This window comes from Papaver somniferum, chromosome 10 (assembly GCF_003573695.1).
Source record: "Papaver somniferum cultivar HN1 chromosome 10, ASM357369v1, whole genome shotgun sequence".
Classification (NCBI taxonomy): Eukaryota; Viridiplantae; Streptophyta; class Magnoliopsida; order Ranunculales; family Papaveraceae; genus Papaver; species Papaver somniferum.
In genome coordinates, this window is record NC_039367.1 from 31,947,113 (window position 1) to 31,969,569 (window position 22,457).

A 22,457-nucleotide genomic window follows, 5' to 3' on the forward strand; every position below is an offset into this window, starting at 1 on the left:
AGCACTGCTGATGTTAATGAATCTGGTGGAAGACTAGGAAAGAGGCAAAGGAATAATGCTCCAGAAAGTATTGTTTTTGAACATATTGCTTCAATCTCTGACAATCATGTGAACACACAGACAACTCAAATGGTCACAACAAGGGGTAATCAAAACTTCAACACAAAGGAAGCCAAGGTATTTCTTATAAACTTTAAACTTTACTTTTGTTTTGATTTCAAAATGAAAATTATTTTTTGGAATGTGCAAGGTATAGCTAACCATTTCACTAAACAACAATTTCAAAATTTGTTTCATACTCAAAAACCTGATTTTATTTTCCTTTGTGAAACTAAAATAGATGAAACTAGAATGACACATGTTTCTCAATATGTTCACTATCATAATTATGTGTGTATCGAGAAGATGGGGAGAGCTGGTGGTTTAATACTTATGTGAAAGGATTGAATTGATGTTGAGATAATTGGTTGTGACAATAATATCATCCATGCTCTTATTAAACTTGATCCAAGTAAACCTAAAGCTCTCATTTTCTTTTATGTATGGTTCAACTTACACTGAACCTAAGAAAGTCCAATGGAATTTCTTGAATGATTTCAGTAGAGATGTTCAACACCCTTGGTTATTTCTAGGTGATCTAAATTTTCACTTAGATAAGAACAACAATGGCTTTGACAATTGGGTTAAGGATAGAGTTAATTAATCTGGTTTGTAAGATATTGGTTATGAAGGTAAGGATTATACTGGACTAGAAACTCTTATGGAATAAGAACTAGGAAAGCTAGAATTGATATGGCTCTTGGTAATAATGAATGGTTCTTATCTCCACAGCTAAGTTATTTCATTTAAATTTCATTGCTTCTGATCATTGTCCTGTTTTGAGTATTATTGATCATATTCCTAGACATTTAGGGAGACCTTTTAAGTTTTTCAGAACTTGGATTGATCATGGAAATTTTAAAAATACTCTTGAAAGATCTTGGAATTTAGAAACTCATAGAAGTCATGCTTATAGGTTAATTCGGAGACAACATAGTGCTAGAATTACCTTTTCTCAATGGAATAAAATGGAGTTCGGTGATATTCAGTTGAACATTAATAAGCTTCAAAAAGATCTATAATCTTCCCAAAATGATATTAGCATTCCTAATCAGTATGATAGAGTCAAGTCTATTGTTAGTGAGCTTGAAAATTGGTATAAAATTCAATATGACTTTTACAAGGAAAAATCTAGGGATAAATCCTTATTTGATATGGACAATAATACTAGGTACTTCCATTCTATTGTTAAAAATAGATTGCATACAAATAATATAAATGCTCTTTGTGATGCTAATGGTAATTGGTTAAGAGATAGACGTGACATTAGTGCTTTGCTTACTAATCATTTTAGTGATGTTTCCATCACTTCTAATCCTATTCTGCCTGATGCTGCTTTTAATATTCTGCCGAGGATTATTCTTGATGATGATAATATTGTGTTAACTGCAGTTCCTAGTGAACATGAAATTGAAAATGTAGTCAAGAATATGCCTGCTTGGAGTGCACCTGGCCCTGATGGCTTTCAAGCAAGGTTTTACCAAACTCAGTGGCAACTTGTTGGTAATGATATCATAAATGTTGTTCAAAGGTTTTTTCAGAGTGGCCATATGCCAATAAGTCTGAACAAGACTTATATTTCTCTTATTCCTAAATGTAAAGGTCCAAAACAACCCTCTGAATTCAGACCAATTGTTTTGTGTAATGTTTCTTATAAAATTGTGTCTAATATTATAGCTAATAGAATTAGGCATTTTCTTAAGAAACTAATCTCACCTTATCATGCTGCTTTTGTCCCAGGGAGATCCATTCACGATAATACCATTATTTCTCATGAATTTATTCATTCTATGAAACACAAAGAAGGTTTGACTGGCACTATGGCTCTTAAAGTTAGATTTGTCTAAGGCCTTTGACAGGATAAAATGTAATTTTTTTATTAAAGTCCTTGATAGCTTTGGTTTTAGTAAAGAAATTTGTAACTTAATTATGCAATGTGCCTCTGCTACTAGTATTAGTGTTCTGCTTAATAGCTCTCCATGTGACCAGTTTGAACCAACTATAGGTGTTAGACAAGGAGACCCACTGTCTCCCTATATTTGTATCCTGTCCATGAAATACTTATCTAAATCTTTGCTAGTAGATGAAACTTCTAAGACTATCACTTGCATCAAAACCTCTAGGAAAGCTCCACCTTTATCCCACTTACTTTTTGATGATGATATTCTGATATTTGGTCAAGCTAATATGCAACATGTTGATCATATTTTACACACTTTGCAGGAATTTGGGAAACTTTCAGGTCAGATACTTAATTTTGATAAGTCTTGTGTGTACTTCAGTAAAAATCTTAGTCCTAATGAATGTGCCAATCTTGCTCAGGCTCTTAACATGTTTTTGGTTTCTGACTCTAAAAATACTTGGGAGCTCCTTTACTTCTTGGTCATTCTAAGATTAACTCTTTTGATCCTATAATGCAATCTTTTGAAGCTAGATTAAGCAATTACATTGGCACCACTGTCAATCAAGCAGGTAGATCCACCTTATTAAGTCTGTTCTGAATTCTTTAACAACCTATCAAATGGGATGTTTCAAAATCCCTACTACTTTGATTAGCAAACTTGAATCTTTGCAGAGGAATTTTTGGTGGGGGACAGAATAGGTAAATGGATTAAATTTATTGCTTGGGATTCTATAAACATTCCTAAAGAATTAAGAGGTTTAGGATTTAGGAATCTTGAAAATTTCAATACTACTATGATTTGTAAGCTTATTTGGAAGATTCTTACTGAACAAGATGAGTTATGGGTGAAAATCTTGAATGCTAAGTATTTTTATAATAGTAGCATTCTCCATTTACAGAAACTTAATGATAATTGTTCTTGGATTTGGAGGAATATTTATAAATGCATTGAGATCATAAAGGGTAATAGCATTTGGGCTGTTAGATGTGGATCTAAGGTCAAAATTTGGCTTGATAATTGGATCTTTGGTCTAGATCCCCCCTTACCAGCTGAAGGTTTGATTAGCACTGTATCTTATACTTATGTCTCTACTTTATTATTTGTTTTCCCCTGAATCTGCTGAAAGTATTCTAGCTATGACTATTCCAGCTATTGGTACTGACATTCTTATTTGGATGCCAGATAGAAAAGGACAATTCACAGTAAATAGTGCTAATAATGTTTTATCTAGTAATACTAGTGCTAATGCAGGAGGACAAGTTGTACCAGCTTAAGTTTAGAAGGATTTATGGAAAGTAAAATTGCCCCACAAATTTAATTCTTTGCTTGGAAATGCATCAGGGACATAGTCCCAACTAGAGACAAACTTTCTAAGTATAAACCAAACATAGAACTGCAATGTAGTCTTTGAAATCACCCTAATGAATCTGTGAATCATATGCTGCTGGAATGTCCTTATGCTAGATCTTTTTGGTTGAGTTTAAACATAAATGTTGGCCGGTAATGTTATGATGCAGCATGGTTCCCTTAGGAACTGGGTCATTTCTTGGTTTTATGCAAGGAATAACCTTATTTTGGGAGAAGGAATCAATAGGCAAGAAATAAATAAGCTTCTTATGGTTGCTATTTGGACAATCTGGAAAGATATGTGTTCTAAAGTGTTTCAGAACATCAATCCCAACAAAATGTTGTCTTTAGAAAACATTCATAGGCTTACTGCTCCTGTCATTAATAATATTAATGTCACGAGTAACTCTTTGCAGGTGTTGACATGGAAACCTTCAGATTCTGGATTCATTAAAATAAATTTGGATGCATCTTTTTTGCAAGAAAATTTACAGGTTGGTATTGGACTAATTGTAAGAAATTTTGCAGGCAAATGCATTGGTGCTCAAGGGAAATACCTTGATGGAGGAATGATTGCATGACTTGAAGTAGAGGAACTGGAATGCAAGGCCATGAACGAAGCTGTATCTTGGGCTGTTGCAAAGAATTTCAATAGGGTTGTTTTTGAGTCAGATAGTGAAGTTTTAATAAAATCCATCAATGAACAATCACATCATGTTCACTGGAGGAATCAGTCTTTTGTTTTAGACATTCAGTTTTTGTTAAGCAAGTTAAGTTCTTGGAGATGTATTTCAGTTAAAAGAGAGGTTAATAGTGTGGCCTATAAGTTGGCCAAGAGATCTAGAATTATCAAAGAAAACTTTGAATACTCAAATGTTCTTCCTCAGGAGATACAGTCCTGGGTTGATCAAGACTATCATGTAACTTCTTCATCTACATAATACAATCTTATTTTGAATCAAAAAAAAATTGATTTAAGTATTTATAGAGATATGTTCTTAGTAAGAATCAACCCCTGTTTACGAGGAAAACAAACCCCAAAAAGAATAATACTTCTCCAAACAGTTCTCTCCAAAAAAAATATATTTCACGATATTTTTACTTCAGATTCTCGAATCATATTTATCTTTTGCACAAAATAACTACTCCTAACTACTAGGGATTATCCTACAAGATAACTAACCTACAAAATAACTACTCCTAACTACTAGGGATTATCATATTTAAATCATTTTTATTTTTTTCAATAAAAACCTTTCTCTTTCTCTCGACCAAAACCGTTTTTCCAAAACAAACTAATCCTATTTTTTCTCCATCTTCTTCATCCTAAACCTAGATTTACTCGGGTTTATATATGGATTTCATATCTTCCGAGCAAATCGAGATTGTTTTATTCACTAAATCCTGTTTAAATAAATAAAACCGCACTAGTTTGCTAAATCAAGATCTTGTTTTATGTTTTCAATAAATATTGTATGTATGACAATTCTTTGTCATATGATGTTTCGATTCCCTATTACAGCGATTTATTATTGCTCTTTGGATTGTCATATGGAGTTTGATGATGTATTCAAGTACACCTTCAAAGATGACCAATTCTGGCGTGACGATGATCAAGATTCTTACAAATTTGATCAATGGCTACCGGAAGGGGTTTTAATGATGATATTTGGAGCAGATCATTCCTTTTACGAAGGATTATATCTTAATGAGGAAGAAGTTTTCAAATGGCTGAAGTCTAATGAGAAGACCATTTTTTGGATTACATCATTTATCTTTTTGATCAACTATTTTGTACAATTATTGTATTTCAGAAATTGGGATACATTATATTTTGTATTTTTTTATGTTGTATCATTATGATGTACTTGAATTATCATGTTATCATGATTCCAATCGGTGGAACGGTGATTCTCCACCACTATGTATCCCTTCAAACCTCAATTTTAATGAGGTAATTTTAATAAATTATGGGTTTCAAGTTTGAAACCCGTCTTTCCTTCAAAAAAAAAAAAAATACATCCATAGACAATTATAACAAATACATACAAAAGCAGGCACGTAACATATAGTTTAAGGTGTGCTGGATCAAATTGATAATTTTACTATCAGGTGGATTCTGTAATATGGTATATAGAAGAAAAAAAGTGAGGACTTAACATGGGAAGGCAGTAAGGCACCACAATATGTTTGTACTTTAGAATAATTGAAGACCCTAAAATGAAATAGGATGAAAAGTAAAAATATTAGGGTCTTCAATTATTTATTTTAATGAAGAAAGATATATGAATGATCATCGGTCTGCAAGGGGAACTGTGGGAAGGGATTGAAGGAGGGTGGGGGTTAAACACAGGAGAGCATATGAGGAACGACAATGAAGGAATAGATTTCCTCGGTCTCTGATGATTGAGAATTACACAGAAGATACAAGGGGTTTAGGGATGGAACACAGAAACTTAATTAGATTAATAGAAATGTATGAATTGAACTCATTGTTTTGGCAAAAGTCACATTTGGCTTCATTGTTATCCGACTACAAAGTAAATAATCTGAACTTACTTAAAGCCATTCAACTGATTTAATATACTGTAAGATAGTAATGACCTCAAATTTATAATACTCTAAATCTAATATATTTCCAATTTTCTAGTTTAGGTTAGGTTTGCTTTTGTATCCACCATCTTTTAAATTTGTGTAATGCTAACTGCTGATCATCTATATCAAAGGCCTCCTCATAAGCCCAAAACCATGTTCCTTCCTCACGACACTAATATCAGTATTTGTACGATGGACGACCCCATCTTCCGCCGTGACAGCAACAGCTGCAATTTGAACTTACATTATAAGAAAATAGAAAAAGGAAAAGAAAAAGAAAAACTGTACACTTAACAACCACTAGATTTTGCACTTACTCTTGATAATCCCATCAGCATTGCCATCATCGCCAGCCCGTGCAACTGACCCCTGAGCTAGCCGAACAGCATCCTGCCAAGAACATGTTGAAGCATTGAAATGTGGAATCAAGACTACCCTGCTGCTATCATGTCCACCACCTATGCAAACAAACTTCTCCCTGGATTCGTGCACAACTGACACAAACTCTTCACTAACCATGTACAGCAATGGAACACGTGGCTCCTGTAGAAGAAAGAAGATACCAAGTATGTGATCTGCGAAGGATGACAGTATTTTTTAACTATATTGTAAAGATATTTCAGATTTCAAAATGATGTAGGAATACTATCAAGATTAATTACACGAGGCACTCCTCCATCATCTAAACCAAGATGCATCTCTAGCAACTTGCAGAGAGATATAATCGTAAGCAGTGTGCATTTGGCTCAAATCCGGGTTTTCTTGATTTAGTACTCGGTGTGTGTTTTCACCAACTGTTTTCTCACCCTCTAATCGTGATCGCCGTTTGAGTTTCAGCAACATATCTTCCTTCATGGAGATATAATCGTATCCGTTTCATCAGTTTCAAGCTACCAGGTGTTACATCTGATCACTTGGACAATTTCCACTATCTACTTCAGATCCCTATTAAATTGTCTTTAACAATATCGACAACGGTACTTATCCACAACTCAAAAGTTTGTTATTATCTCCTTCATCTACTGGGTTTGTTAGCTCTCCACTGGCCATCGCTTCAACATCTACTTATGCGATTTCTCAAATCACTAAGAAACTGAAAGACTCGGCAATTGATGATAAGTGATTAAACATGATGCTAGAACTTACGAATTGGTCTTTTCTCTTCATAGTGAAAGTTTACTACGAAAAGATGTTGTCTGTGTGTGCTGCTGAGAAAATGCTAAACGTATTTGGAATGGATGCTGATAAATTTTATTTTAGCTATCACGGCAGAAACATGTATATCATAAGATTTAAATCAGAGGACGACAAAAATACCATTTTGGACAAAAAAATATTCTTCTTTGGATGGCTAACTTTAAGATTTAACCAAGGATGCTTCTACTTTGAACTGGACAGATCTAGAAATCTCTTTTACTTTGCTCTATCTGCCTCATGAACATCAAACCGAGCAATTGTCGATAAAATGAGAGCAATGGTGGGACAGGTAATTGATGTTTCCCCTTCAACTGCTAGGATTGTCGGTAATTAGAAAGTTAAGGTCACTGTGAGGATTACCAAGGATACTCTCCTTGGAGACGTGGAATTTCTGTTTACAAACTCCGGTCAAGAGGATGCTAAAGTGATCCTCTTCTATATCGATGTTATCTAAGATTTGTACTAAGTGTCTGGTCTGTAATCATAATAAAACCAATGGTCCTACTATCCAGAATATGCTGAAAGAAGAGGAGTCACAAATCCATGATTTCTTCACCACAAGATTTGCCAGTGCTCCTAGTACAGTCCTACCAACTACGTCTTCCGTTGTACCTGTGTTATCAACTGCGAGTTCTGGATCAGCAATGGCTTCTTCTTCACAGGTTCTGATCTCAACCAATTTTACTGCTATATCGCATGGGTAAAAGGCCTTGTTTGGTTTATGTAAAAGGTATTGACGGGTGGAGGATGCTACAAATAATGGCACTGATGTCACCATGGTTAGCCCTAGTGAAGCTGATGAACAGGTTATTTTCAATCCCTTAATCTCTCTTTTTGAAACTCCATTCTCTCTTCTTTTCCTCTTTGTTCATCATAAACATAATTGTTGTCTAACCTTCACATTACATATCATCCTTTTGGTGTCACTGGTTTTCACATGTGCACTCATATAGTGATCCATAGTGTTGTTTTATTATCTTTTTTGCATTATAATGCATCCCCTACCCTTGCTCTTTACTATTTATCTGTAACTCTTCTTTTGTTCTGAATTCTGCCGTCACTCTAGCTATGCTGTCTATTGTAAATCGTAAGTATTAGCTTGGGGTGTGCAGGGAATTGGCAATCCCCTGACAAGAAAACGTTCAAAAGATGAAATCTCCACTCATTCTCCAGATCTTTTTTCTCTGTCAGAAACCAAGACTGGGATACAGAAAATGACACCGATTCCATATCAATGTGGTTACTAAAATTATTGGATTCAAGGTTGTAGAGGATTATCTGGGGGCATGTGTGTTTTATGGAAAGATGGATTTCAAATTGATCTCATTCAAAAAAAACGAAACCTTTGTACTTTTCTTCTTCCTATTGGTGCTTCTGTAGGTTCCTGGTTATCGCCATGCATGTATTGAGCATTTTATGACAAGGAAAAACTTGAACAATGGTCTCCTATCCAATTTCTGAATGATACCTACAAGCTACCTTGGCTCCTTCTTGGGGATTTGAACATTACTCTTTCAGTTCTGAGAAAAAGGAAGGAGGGTCTAATTTTAACTCTAGAGAAGCATAATTATGCTCAAGCAGATGTTCAGAACTCTGGTCTATCCGATGTGGCTTGGTCTGGTGACCCTCTCACTTGGTCCAAACATCGACAAGGTCGGCAACTCATTAGAGCAAAGACTAGATAGAGCTCTGAGGATTATGATTGGCATACTACATTTTCTAACGCTCTACTATCCAACCGGCTACCCATGGGATCTGATCTTGCACACCTGTATTAGTGTCTACTAATACATCTACTCATAATGTTTCTAGGCCGTTTAGACTTTTTGAACACTGGTTAGGGGATGAATCTTGCAAATCTGTTATGCATTCAGCCTAGCACTCATCATTGTCCACTTCAACTAGTTCAAACATATTCAGGCAAAGCTCTACATTACTCAACAGCCTTGGACTACTCAGAGTAAAGCTACTTTCGGAAGTATCAGAGGCAAAATTCAGCAAATTAAAAAAAAATGACATCTATGAGTAACAAGATACCTGATGTGAGGGTTAGAAGCACAATTATAACAAACATAACCGAGTGATTACCTTATTTCCGTCAAATCCACCTAGCAGAGCTTGGGGCTTTTCCCAACCATGACCACCTAGTGCTTTAATATGATGACGAAGTTCATCTACATACCAACGAAATGACTTCCCCCATCCCGTTTTGGAAAACTACAAGTAAAACGGAAAAGAAAAACACAATCAAACATCAATTAGTACATAAATTGAACCATAAGAAACATCTTAAAGGATGACAATAAGCCCCTGCGTCACTCACCAACTGCTCAAGCTCACCCTTAAGAGCGAGGCAATCATCCTCGTGTCCAGAGGCGGAAAAAAACATATTACAATTAATTTGGTGAACTTTTACCGCAGCTGTAATTAAAATCAGTTTTTTATTAGATTGAGTTGTAACCTAAAATAAATACAAAAAAAATCATAACATAGAGGATTAAAAACTTACTTTTATATATTACATCATGTTTCACAACCGTGCGCTCATCTTCAGCAATATCATATTGAAAATCATTGTGGGACATGCCATCACCAGACATAACCAAAGCACGGTCAACCTCCGAAATTAACCCAACAAGGGTTGTACCGCGAAAACAATTAGTAGCTACCATCATATGTTAGAACACCTAAGAAATTTAAACAGTTAAGAGGGAATTCTGAAATCAATACAAGTATAATGTATACAAGTAGTGTAATAGAACATGAAATGGACCATACACATGAAATGAGTCATGACATGGACCATACACTGACACACAAATGAAAATCAGTATATGCCCCACTATTACGAGTACTTACTCTATCAGTGACATACCCAATTTGAATCTAAGAGAAAAAGAGCAACTCATGCAAAGAGAACAGGCTTCACTTTCCTCCCCCTTTTCCTTAATACAGAACATGACAATGATGGTTTCATTCTATGCCACATAACTGACACTATTAAGTATTAACATGGTTCCACTCTATGCCACACAATTCTAATCAATTCTCAGAATGAATATAAGACCATGTTCGTGAAACTTCAAAAGTTCTCAGGAAAGGGAGTTGTGACAGTGTCGGAAGGAATAGGACCAACTAATTGGTTGTTGACATGTTGTTCAATGAGCTGCATTGCAAAGCCATGTAAGCTTAGTAGATATTTAAACAAGTTCCATGGTCAAATTCAAGACCCATGAACATTGACAAACCTTGAATGCAAAGTAGCAGCAACCACCTAGAATTAGTAACTCCAAGAGCTAGAATCTGCACCTCTATACCTAATCAAAAGTAAAATTAATGAATGAGGATTTAGTATTCAGCAACAAAAGCCCTAATTCATGTCCATGTACAGAAAATTGATAATCAAAATGTATCAATTACTAAACAGACAAGTTCAAATCCACCATTCAGTTACTAACTCGACATTATTTCAAAACTAAAAAAATCAGAACAAAAAATCATGCAAAAAATACAACATTCCTAGTATTTATAGACCTAGGGTTTCATTAAAGAACCCCAAATTTGATTTATGTCTAACAATAATCATCAAAATTGAAACAGTACATGCAAAGAACAATAAGTAGTGAACAACAAAGATAGAGAAGGTGGTCCAGAGAATGGCTGCGGTGACTCCCACTTACTGCGAGTCTGTGAGTTTGTGACTGTTGGTGCTGTGAAAGTGAGAAGAGTGGCTAAGAGGGATGAAGGTGGTGTGGGTGGATGATGGTGAGTGGGAGAGAGACTGTGAGAGGAAGAAGAAGTTGAGGCCGTAGAAATGAAGAAGATGAAGTTTTTTGATGGGGGGCTGGGAGTCTGGGACTGCTGCATATGAGGCTATTAGCCGGTCTAACTTTTTTTTTTTCCGAGAAAGATTAGCCGGTCTAACTAAACTCTGTTTTTGAACTCGTGGGATGTGAGGTTTTATTTGGTACCTGGCTTTGATTTCTTGGTTATTCCGGGATAGGTGATGATTGAATTTTGATATTTTTATGAGGATTTTCTTATGGTTGATAAATACTGAGTTAGAATTGTTTGCTGAAAAGAAAATTTGATTACTGGTTGCAAGTATTGCACCCGTTTTGGAGTAATTGAAAATACAAACGAAACAAGAAAATTCTAGATGCTTCAAATATCAAATTTGTTGAGCTCCGAGCTCAGAATGTCTCAAGCATTGAATGCCTTAAGCAATTTTTCGTAGATTGTTGCTTCTACTACCTTGCCATCCGCAGCAACCAGCTTGTAGTACCCACCGATAGTGGAGTTGGCAATCATGAACGGGCCTTCACAATCAGAATTAGTCATGGGGCGATAGTTACGCTTTGTTTCAAATTCCCAACATGAAAGGTGTTAGGTTTGATTGGCCTAGCCTTGCATATCTTCTGTTGATTGGCCTTCACAATCAAAATTAGTCATGGAGCGATGGTTACGCTTTGTTTCAAATTCCCAACATGAAAGGTGTTAGGTTTGATTGGCCTAGCCTTGAATATCTTCTGTTGATTCATTTTTTTCTTCATCTCTATACCAAAATCCTTATTCTAGACGTGAGTATATCCTGGAAATTCCTCATGATCTTTCTGTGGTACATGAGGACATTCTTGTAATGTCAAAAGAGGAAACCCTATGTTATGCTCGGTCGAACTCGGAAGCATTGCTATCTCAAGCTTGATTGTCAAGTTTTTGTGTCAAAACTATAAGCCTTGATTTCTGGTCTACTTATAGCTATGTCTCGGATTAGGATAAAATGTGTAGTTGAGCTTCAGACTTCAAGGCGTTCATCGATTGAAGACGAAGATCTACTAAGGGGAGCTTGGAGGAAATTCATCAAAAAAAGGTATGTGGAGACTTAAACTCATTTATCACTCAGAAGTCTATGTTATTCCATCTTCTACTGAGACTAAGTCGTATAGCTATATAAACTTTTACATTATACACATTTGATATTTCGAGTTGAGTTTAACTCGCTTATATATTTCTCAAAATATTTGTTGGAAAATTTTTTGCTTTAACTACATTCATCATTATTCTTGACAAGTTTAGTTGGAAAAAATTTATTTGTTGGAAAGTAAATAATGAGTCAAAAGATGATCATGTGAAAATTGCCTTGAAACATCTTACATGATTTGTGTGAGACAGTCATTTGATGTGGACTCAGAATGTATCGTATTGATCATTCGATCACTTGAAAATTACTTATAAGCTAATAGTTTGTGTGAGACAACTATTGTCGTCTTCTAAGGATGTTTCAATGATTGAAATGGGAGTTTAGAAAAATTAAACATTGTCTGGATATATAACACAATATGCATACCAGTATGCAAAATGTTGTAGTAATAATTTAGGTCCGGGAACCAAGTGTCCATACCCGTATGCAGACGGTTTTAACTGTCAAATTCCGAGAACCAAGTTTGTATACCCTTTTGCAAACGGATTCACCTGAGTTCGGTCTGGAACGACCGTATGCGTACTCGTATGCGAACTGTCGGAAAATATCAAAGTCCGAAACTTAAGTTTACGTACCTGTTTGCAAACTTATGTGGTCAATTTCTAAAATCGGTTTAGTATGTTTTCATACTCATGAACAAATACATTTATATATTAAGGAATGCAATCTTTGCAAACCGTGGCTAAATGTTCATGAATCGATTCTTTTGAATCAAATCCGATTTTACTTCAATTGTTTCTTGTATACTTCTATGAGAATATAAACAATTGAATAACTCTATGAGTAACACAATTAGATTCATTTGATTTACAAGTGTTAGATGAATATATTTAATACAAAAGTGTTCATATGGCTAACCTCAGTTAACTGTTATTGAGCCAACTCAATATACACGTTTAGGTTCGGTTACCCATATCTAAATAAAAGTATATTTCATTTTTTTTTAACAAGGTAAGACCATCTAACAGTGGAGAGATATTGGTTTGGTTTAAGCAAACTTAGCTTGAATCTTAAATCAGGTTTTCATCTAACGATGAATATTGATAGCTTTATTTCTAAGCTATCAAACCCTGATTTGAAGAATATATAAGGGAGAACTCTAGCAACTGGGAAACCTAATCCCCACATACTAGTTGCGACCAGAGTCGATTCTCCTTTAACCTAGGTTTTTCCTAAAACCATTATAGGTTAACGACTTGAAGACTTCACTGGGAGTCTGAAGCCAGATCCAACTATTTTCTTTGTAGTTGTGTGTTCTGATCTTACTTGTTCTATCGTATTGAGTATTATCTTCTCTAATATTTTCTCGAGATTTATCTATGATAGGTAAGATATAAAAAGTAATTACAAAGCTTTTCGCCTCATTCTTTGTGATTCCACGATAACTTGTTGTACTACCATATAGTTAATTTATTGTGAGGCGATTGATATTTCTAGGCTGTTCTTTGGGAATATAAGACTGGATTATCAATTGGTTCATGTTCACCTTGATTTATCAAAAGACGGGACAAAACTCATAGGTACATTTATAGGAGACGGATTTATCTATTCAATAGACTATTATGTGTAAGAAAGATTGGTTTATCAAGTCTTCGACTTTGGGTCATAACAACTCTTAGATGTGGGTGAGATCATCTAAAGTAATCAAGTGCGTAGAATCCGGCGTGGTTCTAGAGGCGTAAGGAACGCGATTGTACCTTGACCAGTGTGAGATTGGTTAGGGCTCAACTACATTCCAGTCCGAATTTAACTTGGAGTAGGCTAGTGTCTGTAGCAGCTTAAAACAGTGTTCAAATCTGGACTAGTTCCCGAGGTCTGTAGCGGATTAATATAGTGTGGTGTTCAAATCTGAACTAGGTCCTGGGTTTTTTATGTATTTGCGGTTTCCTCATTCACAAAACCTCTGGTGTCCGTGTTATTTCTTTTCCGCGTCATATTTGTTTATATAATTGAAATATCACAGGTTACACGTAGTTCAATCAATTGGTAAATCCGACCTTTGGTTGTTGATTGAAATTGATTTACACTTGAACATTGGTCCTTGGTACCGTTCAAGTTGTTTCTCATAATAATCAGGCTCGCGGATTCCCATCTGTTTGATTTGCTGATTACATTGAGAAACAAAGATATAACTCTTGGATATATTTTCCTTGATTGAGTCTGACTGTCTAGTTGATTCTCTTGAAATTATATTGGAGTTAGTCCATACAGATTGCCTAGCGAAATATTGGGTGTGGTTGTTAGACCCCTTTTTTTCACTCTAGATGTTATTCATCATCGTATTTGGAGATCATATAAGCAATGTATGTCCCAACATTGGTTTTAGCTTGTTGATAGATCGAAGTCACCCACTTGGTGAAGTATTTTAAGGGAGAAATTACCCAGTCGTAACACCTCGTAATAGCAGTGGTGTTCTTATAACATAATTGAGTCCGGCTATCAAAGCATACATATAACTCAATAAAACATATTCGGACAGGATGGGACTTTCCTGAGCACGTAATCTCTTGACGCAGGATATTGCGTCCTCTACAGTTTCCTGCTTCATCTTCATCAAATTCAGGAATTCCTTCATCGTTGTAAGATTCGGGAATTCTTCCAAGCGACCTGCAAATGGATTATCGACCAAAGTCTCAGGACTAGGGATTTCTCTATCAGGGAAATGGGAAGGTACTTTTACGGTGATAATATTCTCAGAATGTAACCATTCTCGTTCAAGGATCATGTCGTATTTTGGATCTTATTTGATGATATGGAATTGAACCTCCATCCGAGCAACATCCATCATTATCTTAAGAGTAATGTGACCATAGGAATTTATGACTTCTCCTTCGTGGCCTTTGATTGTTGTAGGGGTGAACGTATCCTCCTTATGGGTAATCCCTGAAACTCTGAGTGTCTTGAGAGTAATGATATTGATACGGGTACCATCTTCAATCAAAGCTCTTCCAAACTCATTTCCCTCAAAATGAACTGAGGTTAGCAGTCCTCAATCATATAATTCTTTGTCTGTGGACGGTGGCTAAGAAGTCGTTTCTGGTAGAAGCAGATGTTTTCCTGACACAACATGGTTGAGAGCGTTGAAAATGTCTTTCATTTGTTCTTTTGATAGGTAAAGCAATTCACATAGATAATTCATCAAGGACCGAACTGCTTCATTGACCGACTCCTCGTATAAAGTGGATGCTCTGACCGGCAAAGGATTTCTACGAACTCCTTCAGTCCCCAGGTGCAATTCTCCCGACTCAACCTTTTATTTATGATACGTTTCGAAACATTACACTCACTTGTTTTATGGTTGAAAAATTGATGGAAGCGGTAGTATTTAGGATCTTCCATCTCTTTCTTAGTATGTGGATGCTTGATAGGAGGTAACTTGATTGTCGTGAATCCATACTTCCAGTAACTTCAATACTTCTTCCATGGGCAGAGGAAAATTTTGAGGCGTCCGAGCCTCTCTTGTCTATCGCAATTACTGACGTGGAGTCAATGTTGGTGCAATTTGATCCTGATTAGCACGTCGTGGCGCCTGCACTGGTTGGGTTGGTGCTGGTGGTGCTCCACGTTTAGGTTGTTGCGTGCATCCGATGCCGTGGCCCTTTTTCCTCTCTCGTTAACAACATTCACATAGGTTCCAAGGTTATATTGTTTGTTAACAAGACGTTTGTTGCTACAAGCATCACGAGTTTCTTCAGATTTGATAGGCTTAGTTCTCTCAAATAAAACAGGCGTTGTGGTAGCCGACCGTTGGCTTCTTCATGAAGTTCTGAGAATGTTTGAAAACACAAATTCTCTAGTAATGATATGTAGACAGGAATCATCCCTTTGATGCACAAGTCTAGGAGATATTGTTCAGTATCATTCAGATCATGATAGTCCAAAGCCTTGACTCTGAATCTTTTGACGTAGTCATTTGGATGTTCGCTAGTCCTTTGGAACATCCTTCTGAGATCATATAAAGTAATATGTTATAATACAAATAAGTATTTTAGATAGAATGTGAAAACACTGGGGGTATCAAAATACACCACCAAATTTTTCGTAGGCAATCTGTATGGACAAACTCAACAGAAATCTTAGAGTTAAAACTCAATCAAGGAAATGATTAAGATTTTTGATTGCCGTTGTTGTAAATAGGATTCGAACTCAAAGATTTGTGAAGATTAAATTTAAAGGTTTAATAAAATTATATACAAAAAATATTAACAATGGTGAGAGGTATTGGGACTAAGAATTTCATCAAATTCCATTCATGTGATTCAAATAATAATTCCATGCAATTATAGCTCAAATATTAAAAATATGGACTCTTATTCTTTGCCAATATAGATTCTCAAAATATTAGTTATAAATCGTAAGCATGGGACATCAAACATTTAAGCAAGCATGACCCATCAAATAAAATGATAACAAATTAATTCGAACCATAAATCAATTAAAAACAAGTGCAAAAGTCATAAAAAGAATTATTAAAATTACCACATGCGTGAAATAGGGCTCCATCTGTCGTCCCAGTGTTGGGATTTATCTTATCATATTAATCACTTGCTCAAAATACATGTTTGTTGCTCAAAAGTTGATTAAAATGATAAAAAGGAGTAAAACAGTGAATGTACGACCCACAGAAAGCGTCACAAAAAGAACGATAACAGACAGGTGCTGCTGATGTTGAGACTGCACTGCGACCCCCGGTGTGCGTCCTAGACGTTGTTGATTAACAACTGTCTATGCGAGTTTGTTCTTCGTGTTCTTGGTGTTCTTCATCATCATCAGCAGCAGAAACAGAGTTTGATCAACTCGTGATTTCTTGCTCCTGAGCTATCCTCTCGACCTCCAATTCTCGACACCCCTTCTATGTGATACCAACAATCTATTTATACTCCTCAGACTCATTTAATCACGCCATAACTCAAGATAATTCTCTCTTTACTCGGCTTTGATGAAAAATATGATGAGAATATTTTCTTCCCTGATTTAGCTTCTCACGCGTTTCTACAGCTGCAAGGTCCAAAGTGTTGCTAGAGTCATCATACATGAGCAAACACGTTTAAATTCTCCAAAACTCATACAATCCCGTGAAGTGTTCCTCTCATGCACGTGCTGCCCTGTTTTCTTCTCACGGATTTTTCATCCAAATTTGACCAACGAAATCAACCATACCAAGCCTGTTAAGACTAGTCACGTCATCCCAGCAAATTTCGGTCATTGAATCACTCTCTAGCTCGCCAAAAAATCAAACTAAACTTTGCATGCACGCTGCACATTTTTCCCGCCAAAATGCATTTCGAATTTTTGAGAAGAAGGTAGTCGCCCCCTATCCACTCTTGGGGTCCCTTAGCACTTGCCTTATGGGGTGCTAATAGTAATTTTTGGGCGTGAATAGTGATTTTCTGGGGTTTCTACGGCACATTTTTGGGGCGCTTTTAACACTCCTCCGGGGTGTTTCCCAGGTGCCTTTAGTACTTTATCATGCGGTGTAAAACACCACTTTTTGAGCTAATTTCGGCGCAGGAGCTTATATTTCCAAAAACATCTACAAAAACATAAAATAACACAATAACTACTTAATTGAGTCTAATAATACAGAACATTGAGAATAAAATAGACACATAAATGTGTCTTTCAGGAAAGTGTCTAGAGTTATATATATCTTGTTATTAAAACATTTACAGAATTGAATACGTGAACCTAATCACAAAGAGAGTTCTTGAACGATACCAAAGACCAATGTCCAAGGATCAATCAAGTCGTATCTAATAAACTAAGTCAGACATATCTACTCTGATTGATCAACAGACAACCTGTGATATTTCAATTATAAGATGTATGTCTTCCTCTTATTCTTGTTCTCATCAAATTTTTATGTAGTAATTGTGTTGTTAATATACCACCTAGTTGTAATGTCATGTTTTAAGGCAACTATCAATTTCAGAACTGCATCCATCTGAGCTTTAGCGTATCTATTGAAGTTGACTAGTTATGTCTTTTCATAACCCTGCATGCAACTTCTGTAAAGTTGCAATCTTGGAGATGGTAATTCGTTGCACAGATCTGTCTACATTAAAGTTCACATTGCTCAGTTTTATTCGAGTTTTTTAAAAGAAATAAAATTGTGGGAAAATGGGAAATTGGGTTTTAATTGGACTTTTTTATCAGCATAGGTTAATAAAGAAATAAAGTAATTTGAATGATCTCTCTGGTATATCTAGGTTTACAGTGCAATTTTCTAGTATTGGTTGACAATAGTCCAATAATTTTGCTTTGTTTTGCGCGACAATAGAGAATAGAGATTTGTGATAGACATTTGTTTTTCTTATGAAATACTAGAATATGGGGAGAATTAGTTCTGAAAACCTAGATTTACTGAAGTTATTATGACTTCTTGCGAGGTAGAAAAACGAACTAGTTTTTTCTGTTAAAATTTTCCTATAGCCTATAGGTAGAGCACAATGCTTAGATTTAGTGTTAAAATTTCACATATTATTCTGATTGTTATATTTTACTAGATTTTGTGCCCGTGTTACGCAGCGGGAGGACCCGAAAACCATCCACCGTCAATTTTATCTTTAACCATATTTTTGGTTTGGTGTGATGTGGCTTCATCTTGCCCCGTAGTGCATTTTTGATTTGGTGTCGCAGGACTTTAATTCGCCCTGTCGCGATGTATTTTTATTTGGTGTGGCTCGGCTTAGCCTCGTCTCCGTCCTGATACATGATTTTTTTATTTGATGTGGCTCGGCTTCACCTCGCCCCCGTCCCGATGCATGATTTTTGATTTGGTGTGGCTCGGCTACGCTTCGCCCGTCGCTCAACATTTTTTACATGGTATGGATCGGATTCGCCTCACCCCTCATCCCGATGCATTTTTGATTTGATACCAAATTTTTTACTTGATATGGCTCGGATTCGCCTGCCACCCGTCCCGATTGAAAAATATCAGCAGCTAGTGTTGAAGTAGTGGTGTTAGAGCAATTCATATGGGATGAAAAAACTCAGACTTTGTTCATTTTGCTCCCACTATGGAATGAACAAACCAAGAAAATGGATATTCAAATGAACATATCTGTTCATTTAAACATCGAGTTGGAACATCAGGCGCGCGTCTGTTGCAAGGACGCGCGACATTGCTAATAACCCTGGCGATAGGCCTGCTGAGTTTTTATGTAAAGTGCCAGAGAAATTATCTAAAACGCCAGTGTCTGACTCAATGGCGCCAACGGCTCCATCTGAACTGCTGAAAAATCTGGTGATCCAACGACTATTTTGAATTCTATAAATACTCCTAATTTCAACTATAAATTCACACATTCTACACATTCTTCTCTCTTAAATCATCCAAAAAAATGCCTCCAAGAGTTCGTGATGTTAGATTCACTCAACAAGAGGATTTAGCTATTTGTAGAGCCTTTGTTTTTCACACGCAGGATGTTGTCATGTGTAATGTAGCCGATTCGACGTTGACTTTCTGGGAGAAAGTTTTCAGAATGTTCGTTGCTGAAACGGGGAACATCCATGGGCGTGATTCTGGCGGATTGCAGCATAGTTTTAGTTCAATTAGTACGAATTTATTGGAGTTCGTCGCCCAACTAATGGAGAATCACCAAAATAAGCTCAACGGTGAAGCCGAACATGAAGTGTTGCCCAGAACTCTAGCGATGTGGCCAACATCTCACCGTGATCGTCCTTTTGACTTTCATGCTTGTTTCAATATTCTTAGGGTACTCAACAGATACGATCCCTACATCGCCATAGGAATTCCACCACCCGAAGAGAATTGACGCATATGTAGTTGTTGTTTGAATTTAATGTATTTCTTTTATTCTCATGTATGATGTGGTTGTTCAATGCAGTATGTTTTTATTTATGAAATTGATGGTGCAATGTTTAACCGAAGAAAACATAAATTACTTGATATTGATGGTTTTAGATAATCGTAATAACACAGAATAAACAACAAATTAAATAACATAATACCATAGTGAATCGATTTGTCCTACAACTTCAATCTGCCCACTCCACCAAATAACACCTGGGATATTCCCAGAAATTCCTTCCATATGTGTCTTCTTCAGAAGAAGTCCGCAAATGTATAAAAGTCCTGCAACTGGGATTTGAGTATGAACTGATTCTTTGTGGACAATGTTACTATTCGTGATCTCCATATCCACAATGCAAGCAGTGTAATAACTCCTCTTCAATTTGGATTTAAGTTTGAAGTTTTTGCAGAGTGTTGCAATCTTTTCTTCTTCTTGTTTTTGAATCTTCATAGCATCATCTAACATATGTGGTTCCTATGGACAATTGACATTACAAATACCTGAGATTTTCCGGTTGTGATTCAATCACCATTCTGATGCATGAAAAACCTTCATGCGAATACTTTGAATACAACCAAGGACATTGCATAAGACTATGGTTATCCATGAAACATAATGGGCGTTGGTAATTCAAACGGGCGCTCAAAGGAAAGTCGTGGCAGACTTTACTAATGTCGCCCACGACTTTACTACAAACCCCAACTGCTAAATTTCCATTTCCAACGACAAATTTTTCGTTCTCGTCCTATAAATTTCATTCATTCTATCTCCAAAATCACATCTTCTTCTTCTTCTTTCTTATATCTTCTTCTTCTTCTTTCTTATATCTCTCCTCCTTTGCAGAAATTTTTGTTAGAAATCGTGGTCCCAAGTTTACCGAAGAAGAGGATATAACTCTATGCAAAGCATATTTATTTCATAGGATAATCATTGGTGTTCTTATTTTCTCATGACAGTTCTTTTTGGGAGAACGTGTTTTCAATGTTCGTCTCATTGACGGGAAACCCATGAAACCGAGATGCTCGTCGATTGCGTGCTCGTTTTCATTCTATTAGGCATGCAGTCCATCCATTTCTTACTCTGGTAATAGAAATTGAACGAGAAAAGTTCAGCGGTGCAACTGAAGATGAAGCGATCCAAACAACTCTTGATAATTGGGAGGAAGCTCACGGTAAGCATTTTCGTTACGAAGCGTATTTCAGAATTCTAAAAGATGGTCTATCTCAAGCACATCGTTACTGCACTCGAATGCCGTTGCCGAAATTTACAATGTAAGAAGATGTTGCTCTAGTTCGATGTTAGTTACATCGTATGGTGAGACCAATGAACCATGACAATTTCTGGGAAAGAGTATTGGGACATTTTGTAGCATCGCGGAACGAAACAATAAGAAACAGTAAGAGCCTAGAACTAAGAATTGCATTCATCAGTAATGAAGTCAAACATTATATGGAAATATTGTGGATGGTTCATCGTAGCAATTCTGGATTATGAAGAACTGAAAACCATCACTCAGACCAAGTTTACCGAAGAAAGCGGGAGAAAGTTTAGGCATTTTGAATGCTATGAACTTTACATAGAGAATGTCGCTGGATTTGATGTAGTTTGATGTTTTTGTTGTGGTTTAATGTTATTTGCAAGTTTAATAAATTGTAATAACTTTCACTTGATCTGAAGTGGAAATCTATTTTAAAATATAAACATTTTTATTCATTGTTATTACTGCCAATTCTTTTGCAAGATATAAACTTAGACAATAATAAAAACTTCAATAAAAATCAAGTACAAGTTTTAGCCTCATTTTGATCTTCATTTGACGTATTTTCCATTCAACGCGCTCTTTGACAGTTTCACCTTTGTTTTTTAATTTTTTGTTATTAACTTTCAAAACTGGAGCTCTTCTTTGCCTTTTAGCGGAACATTTTCTTGGAGCAACTTCTAAAATTTGCACTTCCCTTTTACAATTTTCAATCTTTTTAAAACTCCCACATATTTTAGAAACATCAGCTTCAAGTTTTGCATCGCAAAAAAGTGTGATCGCCTTTTCAGCCATTTTTAGAAGAGAAAATTCAAGTGAATTTGGTGTGAGTGAATTGTTCGAAGATGATGGTAATTTATTGAGGGAAAAAGTAAAATTCGAAAATTTAAAAACTATCCGTTGGCGTCAGCAACAAAAACTTGGGCGATATAGCTAGTGACGCCGCGTCTGTTTTCCTGTCGCCAGCGTTTGTGTCCTGGAAGCCGATGTTTTACCTTTGAGTGCCAGCGTTTTCATCTAGGTCGCACGCCTATTAGTCTAACGCTCGGTACTTTTCCATAATGGAAAACCCACTTTGACCATCCACCTGGCTGAACAAGTTTTTGTGTTTGGCCATTATCATAGGAATTTCTCTTAGGACCACCAAGGAGTCAAAGTGGAAATGGTAATGTTAGTAATTATTTGACACTCATTTCATTGAGAGCAAGTTACTTTGCGAACTGTATGCCTTCCCTTGCTCGTGCAATATATGACATTAA

General features: G+C 36.1%; 1 protein-coding gene across 3 annotated transcripts; it reads right to left on the reverse strand.

Annotated features, from left to right (window-relative positions):
* Positions 1-5,792: 5,792 nt before the first annotated feature.
* Positions 5,793-11,168, reverse strand: LOC113315088. 3 transcript variants are annotated; one of them, XM_026563404.1, is made up of 7 exons: positions 10,823-11,166; positions 10,391-10,459; positions 9,652-9,829; positions 9,466-9,563; positions 9,231-9,359; positions 6,263-6,488; positions 5,793-6,172 (listed from the first exon to the last, which is right to left on the reverse strand). In XM_026563404.1, exons 3-7 carry the CDS (start codon positions 9,815-9,817, stop codon positions 6,066-6,068), a joined length of 726 nt encoding a protein of 241 aa, XP_026419189.1. In that variant the 5' UTR covers positions 9,818-9,829; positions 10,391-10,459; positions 10,823-11,166; the 3' UTR covers positions 5,793-6,065. The 3 variants fall into 3 exon arrangements, with proteins under 3 accessions (XP_026419189.1, XP_026419190.1, XP_026419191.1); XM_026563405.1 differs by having other exon boundaries at positions 10,746-11,166; XM_026563406.1 differs by lacking the exon at positions 10,391-10,459 and having other exon boundaries at positions 10,823-11,168.
* Between the last annotated feature and the right edge of the window lie 11,289 nt (positions 11,169-22,457).